The sequence below is a fragment of the Gossypium arboreum genome, chromosome 13 (genome assembly GCF_025698485.1).
Source record: "Gossypium arboreum isolate Shixiya-1 chromosome 13, ASM2569848v2, whole genome shotgun sequence".
NCBI classification, from domain to species: Eukaryota; Viridiplantae; Streptophyta; class Magnoliopsida; order Malvales; family Malvaceae; genus Gossypium; species Gossypium arboreum.
In genome coordinates, this window is record NC_069082.1 from 106,706,698 (window position 1) to 106,716,183 (window position 9,486).

A 9,486-nucleotide genomic window follows, 5' to 3' on the forward strand; every position below is an offset into this window, starting at 1 on the left:
GGTCGAGGATTATCACCCATATAATTCAATTGCTCGTTTTCCATGTTGTGGCCATAGGGTGGGTATTCTAAATTGCTTGTTCCACCTCCATTTGTGTCGTACTGCATTACTGGATGAACCTGTGAAGAACCAAGTAAACCATCAATTTTGCTATTCAAAAGTTCTACTTGATTAGAGAGCATAATGACCGAATCGACGTTAAAAACGCCAACTGCTTTCATCGGCTTTGTCCTCATGACTTGCCACTAATAATTATTCAGTGACATCTCTTCTATAAATTCATAAGCCTCTTCAAATGTCTTATTATTGATAGCCCCACCAGCAGCTGCGTCAATCATCTGTCTAGTCGAAGGATTCAGGCCATTGTGAAAAGTTTGCACCTGTAGCCAAAGTGGTAACCCATGGTGAGGGCACCTTCTCAATAGATCCTTGTATCTATCACATGCATCATAGAGTATTTTTAAATCCATTTACACAAAAGAAGAAATATCATTCCTTAATTAGCTGTCTTAGCCGGTGGAAAATATTTAAGTAAAAATTTTTCAGTAATTTGTTCCCAAGTAGTGATTGACCCTCGTGGTAACGAGCTCAACCATTGTTTAGCCTTATTCCTTAATGAAAAGGGAAACAACCGAAGGCGAATGGCATCATCAGAAATGCCATTGATTTTAAAAGTGTCGCAGAATTCTAAATAATTTGCTAAATGAGTGTTTGGATCCTCATCCTGCAAACCAATAAACTGAACAAACTGTTGTATCATTTGAATTGTGTTAGGCTTCAGTTCAAAATTATTTGCAGCAATAGCAGGCCTAACTATACTCGATTTAGTTCCTGTTAAATTGGGTTTAGCATAATCATACATAGTACGAGGAGCAGGATTTTGATTTATTGGATTTGCCGCGATCACAAAAGGTAACTGATTATTCTGATTTTCAGCCATATCTTCGGTTATAGTGTGAATATCGTCCTCTCGCTCTTCCTCTATGTATCTCAGGCTTCGCCTTATTTCTTTTCGGTTTTTGCGAGCTGTGCATTCGATCTCACTATCAAAAAGTAATGGTCCCGACGGGTTTCTTCTAGTCATAAACTATAAAAACCTGCCAGAAGTAAATAGAAGAAAATTTAGTAATATAAACAAAATTAAAATAAAATTTAACTTGCAATAAAATAAATGGCTAAAGTTATAAAAATTAAGCGTTCCTAATATCTTAGTCCCCGGCAACGGATCTAAAAACTTGATGTGTATGATAAGTTTTATATTTATGATTGATCGTATTTGAAAACTAACTATTATCACGATAAAGGCAAGTGCACCTATCGAACAGCAGTATAGTTTATAGCAAGACCGGAATGTCGAACCCACAGGAAATAAAAGTACTAGTATTAGCCTTCTTTTTATTATCTAACCTAAAAATAAGGGGATTTGCTTTATCTAAACTAATTAACTAAACTAAGACTGCACAAGAAGTAAATTGGGGAAATACTTTTGGGAAAACTGATTGATTTAGACAATACCCAAGGAAGAATCCACCTAGACTTCACTTGTTATTTGACTCTGAATTAGACGATTTATTCACTTGACTTGATCCGTAGAAATCCCTAAGTTATATTATTATCTTTCCCGAGACTAACAACGTCTTTAAGTTGATTAATTGAAATCTCTTTCTAATTAAAACCCCTAGTGTTGCATTAACTCGATATGTGGATTCCCTTATTAGGTTTGACCCTAATCCGGTAGATTTATGTCTCCCTATGTCTAGGGGTGCAATCAACTCCGCATAATTATGCTAGATCTACTCTTAGACAGGGACTTTTGCTCATCTGAATAAGCACATCAATACTTGAATCATTATCCTGAAATATTAAAGCAATAATTAAGAACAAATCAAGTATTTATCATATAATTCAGAAAATAGTAACAAGATCTGTCTTAGGCTTCATCCCCCTTAGTTATTTAGGGGATTTAGTTCATATGTGTAAAAGAAAACATCTCAGAAGAATAATAATAACAAAACATAAAGACACCCAAAAACCCCTGAAGAAAATTGAAGGGAGATCTTCAGTCTTGAAGGAGAATCCGGCTTCTAAGATGGATCAATCGGCTTTCTTCGAGTAATTTCTTGCCTCCTACTCCGTGTGTTCCCTGGGTGTTTATATAGGCTTTAGGCTACTTCCAAAACCTAAAAAGTGGCCTTTTCTGAATAGAACTAGACTTGGGCTCGACAGAGACACGCCCGTGTGACACGCCTGTGTGAGGTGGCTTAGGTCGTGTTAGAGTTTGCTAAATAAACACGGTTGTGTGGTATGGCTTAGGCCGTGTTACAATCTATTAAATAGACACGGGTGTGTGGTCTACCTGTGTGAAGAAGTCCAGGCCGTGTTGATTTCCCACGTTGACCCATTTTCTCCGTTTTTAGCTCGTTTCTTGCTCTTTTTACTCTCCTATGCTCACCTAAGTATAAAAAATGAAATTAAAGGATTAGGAGCATCAAATTCCACAAATCTAATGATAATTCATCCAAAAATGTGCTAGGCGTGGGATAAAAATATGTATAAATTACAACTTATCAGCTTATAAGAAATTGTTAGTAAAAACTTAACAGAATCGGCTTGCTGGTTTAATGGTTAAGTGACAAGAGATTATGCTCAGGGTCAGGGGTTTGATTCCCTGCAGTGGTGTTAGGATTATTTTTGTTGCAAGTTTTAGTAAGCATTGTGCTTCATTAAAGTTCTGAGTTGTGGGCTTTAAGGGGAAAACCTAGGGTTATCTTTTTGTTCCTCCTTTTTTCCAAAATAGTTTTTACTTGCCGTCTTCTCTTTTCCCCAAAAATTCCCTTTATTGCCAAAATTTCCTTTTCTCCTTCTCCTCTTTATTCGTTTTTCTTTCCCTTTCGTTTGGCTTGGTGCTTTACTAGTAGATTTCGTCGATTCGGGAGGATTCAAGGATCTGTGGATCATTAATCGGGGTTTTAAAGAGCAAGAAAACACTGTTCTTCGTCGAAGGCTTTGGAGTGCTTGTGATTGGATTTACAATGGAAACAAACCAGGTGTGTACTTCAATTGCACAGAAAACAAGTTTCGGCGAAAGTCGAAAACCAGTCTGTCGACGCTACACGGGCGTGTGGTCTGCCCGTGTGGTAGCTTGGGACGCGAGACACGAGCGTGTGACAGATGAGCCAGGTCGTGCGTACCACATAAGAGCAACGGACACGAGCGTGTGAGGCTGGCGAGGCCGTGTGCGAGGCACGGGCTTGACCATTTGGGTCGTGTAGGCCGCACGGGCGTGTGGGTCACACGGGTGAACCACACGGGCGTGTGGGTCTTGGGCTAGGTCATGTGATCCACACGGGTAAGACTAATTTGGGCCGTGTAGGCCACACGGGCGTGTGAGCCCAATTTTTCTAAAATGTTCTGTAAGGTTGCATGGGTCACCTAAGTCGACTTTGACCTGTCTGTAGGGTCGGTAAGCGTTATTTAGACCCCATACTATGAATGATTATTGTGTTGTATGTAAAGCATGTTACAATAAGCATATATATCTGCCTGATTTCATATATCTGTTCTGCTATGATATGGTCTGATTTCTGCATATAAGCATGCCATGATATTTATGATGCATTGTATTGGGTTGGGTTGTTGTGAAGAGAAGGAAGTCTGAGAGTCGATTAGCCTCTTATCGGGCAGTTACGCTGCATATATCTGTTATGTACTGTTTTACAGTACCACTTGGTGTGTAAGGCTGGATGGGTCGATTTTATCCCCATACTTGGTGTGTGGGACTGGGTGGGTCGATTTTATCCCAACATGGTGTATTGGGTTAGACGAAGATGGTGTGCAGGGTTGGTGGGCATGATTTCTGTTCTCTGATATCTGATCTGATCTGTATGCGATATTTGTATGGCTAAGGCCGAATATCTGTATTATGTTATCTGTTTGTATGCATGCTGTTTGTGGGGATGTACACACTGAGTTTGCGAAAACTCACCCCTTTTATTTATTTTATGTAAGGTAATCCTCAGCAGTAGATGGATCGGTGTGGCGGAGGGCTCGATGGTGACCACTGTTAGACTCATGGATTTTTGAGTAACGTTTATTTCATCTGTTCAATTTTTTTCCTATATTTGTTTTGGGATTAAATTTTTGGACTTGAGCTATTTGTTTTGGGTTTATTTTGGGGTTTTTAAATTGTTAAGTTGTTGATTTACAAATTATTGATGTTTTAGCTTCACGTAAAAGAACGATTTTCAAATAATTAATGGAATAAGGATTTCCCGATTTAAGTAAAGATAATAATTTGATTGATTTTAACTTACTAAGCTTTTATAAAAGCACTCTCATGAAACGCCACCAGATTCGGCCATAACGTCTAGGCGGGTTTGGGGTGTTACAGGTTAGGGGTAAGAATCTGCGTCTGTATCTGAACTGTTATGCAATTGTATATGATATCTTTTGTTTCTGTATCTGATTTTGAGAATTGGCTGACTAAAGACAAACTGAAATCACATATGTTATTTCACAATTTAATTGTGAATGTAAGTTACACACTGAGTTGTAAACTCATTAGTTGTTTGTTTGGATTATAGGTAACCCACTGACTTAGGCGGGTTAGCTTGGCAGGAGCTTAGTCATCTCTCTTTAGTTATTTTATCGTTGCTTTTATAAACTTATGCTAGTGTGCGTTTGTTTTGAATTAAGCTTCGGAAGTTGAATTTTATGTTTGATCTAACTAATTACATGCTTTCCAATTGTTGAATTTCAAGTAATTAAGGGATAGTTTGTTCTAAAATAATTTGATGTAACTTTCAAACTTGGTCTTAACTTCTAAGCCGGATATAGGGTGTTACAATTATTCGAAATAATAAGTGCGTTGTTACGTTCCTCCCCAACAACATCTAACTTGGGAAGAACTTGTTTAAAAGTAGAATTAGACAAAATCTTGGTAAGAGGATCATCAAATTGATCAGCAGAGAGAATATTAGTAATTCAAACTTGAGAACGCCACACTTGTTTACGAACAAAGTGAAGCTCAACTTCTAAATGCTTCATTTTGGTGTGGTTCACTAGATTTGCCGACTCTAATATTGTCAAATAGTATCAATGGCATGGTTGGGAATACGACATGGAGGTCTATGAGCAGGTGCGTGATCCAATATATTTTGAAAAGAGCAACAACTACAATACGATATTCTACTTTTATAGATGAATAAAAAAAAATATCATTTCATATGATTACCTTAAATATCAACATTTAAAACATCTCATTTAATACTTTTATTATATATAATTATAAACATATCATTCAATACTTAATTGATACTATTACTATGCTATAAGTTGAATGAACACTTACCTTATGAATTTTACAGAAATGCCAAGTTGAGAAATCAAATAATTAAATATTAGAGTTAATCCACACACATGATGATTGAAACTTAAAAGTAGTAATTAGTGTCCACTTGGAAAACTGAGACCCCAGGAATAAGGAGTGGTAAAGAGGTTAAAAGGTAGATACTGTATGTCGGCTACTATCATTGGCAATTAATAAATGTTGCTCTAACATAATAAGAAAAAGGGGTTGCTAAGTATGTACAATCAAAATGTGCTTGGTTCCCAAAGTGATATAATATAATCTATTAAATAGGTATGTATGTAATATATGCTTTTGCAGAGGCATGTGCTCCCAAACCCCATGATCGTTTGCTTTAATGGGGAGCATATCGTGCCTTGCAGTTTTTTTTTTTTTTAGTGTGGCTTCGTGCTTCCCAATGATAATAACTACCTTAAAAGTAAGGGTTTTAAAAAGTTTACTTCATTCTTACCAGAGGAGCCTACACATTATGACCATCATTCATTGCTCTTTTCCCACGATATATTTATCATCGGAAATTGCACAATCTTATGTTTTTAGAGACAAAATTTGTGTAAAACTAGCTATTCAAAGGATACATCCACTTTTCTTTATAAAACTTGTTACTAAATCACCGATAAACAAGTAATATATAGTTCAAATTAAAGATTTTGATTTAAAATTTGGTTTGTTCAGTACGTAACAAATCCAAATATTACATCTCACATCCTTTTAGAAGAATTTTGAATACAGTATTGTCTTTTATGGTGGTGATGACCAACAAAAAGGCCAATTAACATCAAGAACGAAGAGGGCGTGCAAATGTCAATGGCAAAATAGTTTTGTCGCATTCTCTTTTGTTCTTAAAATCTCAAATCATAACAAAATACAATGTTATTTCCATGCACAAATGAGCTGATAGTTAAAAAAAGATTAGGTTATATAAAAAGAAGTTTTGACAAGATAGATATTTCAATGGAAGAAAACAGGCATGGCACACACAAAGTGCGAGTTGAAGACGCAAAATATATAGTAGAAATCAACAATAGCATATAATTGGAATGGTGGGCAAGTACAAATTGATGTACTAAACTCATAACAATTAAGTAACAGATTAAGATTGGCATGTGCATGGCATGCATTATCATATACCTCAGGCAAAACCCTATTGTAATTATAATTAATTTACTAAAACCCTATTCAGATATCAGACGCAGGGCCGGGGAGCATAATTAATTAATAATGTCTAATCATAAGTCAAATATATGTTAGAAATTGATCATCCAAATGGTGAATTCCTCCCTTGTGCCACACTACCACTATTTATCATAGGGTTCATCCTCTCCGTCTGAAGTGCTGCCCTTCTTGGCGATGGCCTTTCCAGCTTAGGCGATGCTTCGAACTTCTTTTCACCTATGCCATCGCCCGAAATCACCGGCTTGGCATCGTAAATCTCCGATATACTGTCTAGCTCGGTAGACGGCGGTGCAAGCTGAATCTGGTCGGTTTTGAAAGGATCATCTTGAGGTCCTAGACATGATGGAGCCGTGCCCAAATCTTGCAGTCGGAGATCATCGGACCAGATCAATGGACTCTTCCCGCTGCCGCTGTAAGGGCTCGGCCTCTTCTTTCCGAGGCAAGTGTTATCATTATTGGAAATGAAGCCATCAAGTAATGGTCTATCCATGTTGTGTGGGAGATCAAGTTGATCACCTCCGTAAATGTTGAGATCTTGAAAAGGTGGGAAATTGAGAGGACCGAAATCTTTCATCGCTCCGATGTCGGGAACACCTTGATTTCCCATACCTTTATAGCCCCCGGAAGCCATGTTTTCGCCAGCCAGTGTTTGACAAGCCTTTTCTAGTATGGACTGCATATACTTGCCTTGAGCCTCAATCCTCAGTTGAAGGTGTCTTTGAACCTGCCAGCCACGCATGAACCAGTTCATATAAAAGAAGATTTATCCACCCAAAGATTTCATTGTTTTGTAATAGTGATGAAGCAAGAAAGAATATAATATGATCTGTTGAGATAAGGAGAATTTGGGCATACCTCCAATTGCTCATGAAGTCTTCTCTGCACTTCCATTTGCATCCTAATCGCATCACCCATGCATGTTAGAGTTACACATACGTTCCACGAGAAAATCCCAAATAATTTCATTTTTAGAAAAAAAAAAGAAAAAAAAAGAGGCAAATTCTATGTGATTTATATTCATTTAATTCATACTTTATATCGATTGAACCATAGTATTAAATCGTAAACTTATCATCTACAACCCCAACAATTCAATATTAATCGTAATTAAAGTTCTAAAAGGGGGTATGCACCAAAAAGAAAAAAAAAGTTCTAAAAGGGAGTAGGCCTAACTTGATTGCTCTTGATAGTATTTTTTACATCATTAAAATAATCACAACAACTGAATAGATACATACTCGTTCATGCTACGAGCCATCATGCCTGAGGACGAAGCAGCACTTCTTTGAAGATCTAACGCCCCCGGAAAAACAGGGAAGAAAAGAAAAATTAGCTACAAACATACAGACATGCATGAAAATATATATACAGTAGTATGTTTAAAGAAAACCCTAGAAAGAAGAGTCCACCTCATCTCTTACCATCTTTCATAGAGTGATCATTTATTTCTTTGTGAGGTTGCTTTCCAAGTCTGAATTTCTAATCCAACAAGAAGGATTGAAATTAGTGTAATCAAAAGAAGCATAAAAAAGAGAGGAAAAGATGAATAAAATAACACACAAAAAGAAAAAAGAAAAGGGAAATCCAAGACAACCCTACATGGAGAAGCCGGTCACAAAAGGGCTGGAAGAAAAAAGCTAAAGCAAGCATGAGATATGGGTGTCGTATTCAAACCTGGAGATGGCTCTTGAGGTGGTAAAGTGTAAGGCCCTTCACTCCCATAACTCTCATGATTGTTTTTGGTGTGGCCTCTGTCAAAGTTAAGCAAAACATAACGATGATAAGGTTAGGAAGAAATGGAAGTAATAAAAAGAGAAGGTTAATAATGGATAGATGAAGTACTGTCAGGGCCTCCAAGCTGAGTAACAGCATCGACAAAGCGTTCATGGAGCTCAACGGTCCAACGCAGGCGAGGCTTGGGGTCAGTGGTGAGAACCAGACCAGAGTCGCCTTGAACACACATAGGCCTATCATGGGAATTCATAGTTGTGGGCTTCTTTGGTTGGAACATTCTCTCTCACTCACACAAGCGGCTGTGAGAATACCCTGAGATTCAAGAACAAATGCGATGCAAATAGGGAGGAATAGGGTGCGTTTTTGAAGAAGAGAAGAGAGGGTTTGCTTTAGGTTCCTTGGTTTTCAACTATACTCAAAAAAAAAAAAGGGAATAAACCACAGGCTCCCCTCTTCATATAAAAAGAAAAGCTAAATTTATAATACTATATACCATACCATACCATACCATACCATACCATACCATATACCATATATCATACCAAAAAAAAAAAAAAAGAAATATTAAAGAGCAGCTGTTACCCGCTCTCCCCTTTACCCAAACAAAAGATACTATAAATATGTTGTCATCACCATACGTACAATACAATATTTATACTACACTTAAACACTTTACTAGCTGACAGACGGATAGATATACAGATCTGAACATACAGCTTCCAAATTTCAGAAAAAAAAAAAAAGGGTTGAGGTTACTGTTTAAGAAAGAAAAAGATAAGTGCATGGAAAAGTTTTGCAAAAGAATAAAATATGGTTAGAATGTACAAAATCAGATACGTGTGAGAGTGAGGGTGAGGGTAATGTATCTTTTGTCATCTCTAAAAGAAGACTGTATCTTTCTACTATACCATTACCATGTGCAAACTTTTTTAGTATTCGGAATATGAGTGAGCCGATGCACTCACCATGCCAACCATGTTGAATAGTACATACATGACTCATTAATTAAAGTCAATACATGACCCATTTTGTTGGTTTTATAGTACAATTTCCCTTTTTAGGTTATAATGAGGTTCAAAATCTTGTGGGCTATATAATCTATGATGAGGGTTCAGAAAACAAAGACATTTGTGTGTGTGTGTATATATATCCTTTATGTCATTACCAAGAAAAAGGTAGTCATCATTCTTGACACCAAATTTAATGAT

The 9,486-nt window shown here is 37.0% G+C and overlaps 1 protein-coding gene and 1 non-coding gene across 2 annotated transcripts; one reads left to right on the plus strand and one right to left on the minus strand.

Moving 5' to 3' along the window:
* The first annotated feature begins 396 nt into the window (after nucleotides 1-396).
* Nucleotides 397-502, plus strand: LOC128287154 (small nucleolar RNA R71). The gene has a single exon (XR_008277850.1). It is a non-coding gene; the product is annotated as a small nucleolar RNA R71 (small nucleolar RNA).
* Nucleotides 503-6,377: 5,875 nt separating this feature from the next.
* LOC108463058 (myb family transcription factor IPN2) lies at nucleotides 6,378-8,751 on the minus strand. The gene is made up of 6 exons (XM_017762995.2): nucleotides 8,387-8,751; nucleotides 8,219-8,295; nucleotides 7,966-8,023; nucleotides 7,783-7,837; nucleotides 7,400-7,442; nucleotides 6,378-7,268 (listed from the first exon to the last, which is right to left on the minus strand). Exons 1-6 carry the CDS (start codon nucleotides 8,553-8,555, stop codon nucleotides 6,627-6,629), a joined length of 1,044 nt encoding a protein of 347 aa, XP_017618484.1. The 5' UTR covers nucleotides 8,556-8,751; the 3' UTR covers nucleotides 6,378-6,626.
* Nucleotides 8,752-9,486: the final 735 nt, after the last annotated feature.

Coding starts and splice junctions, on each gene's coding strand:
- LOC108463058 (XM_017762995.2), bottom strand. CDS start 8,555: ATGTTCCAACCAAAGAAGCCCACAACTATGAATTCCCATGATAGGCCT. Junction 8,024..8,218: donor ACCTCAAGAGCCATCTCCAG/GTTTGAATACGA, acceptor TTGTTGGATTAG/AAATTCAGACTTGGAAAGCA. Junction 7,838..7,965: donor TGATCACTCTATGAAAGATG/GTAAGAGATGAG, acceptor CGGGGGCGTTAG/ATCTTCAAAGAAGTGCTGCT.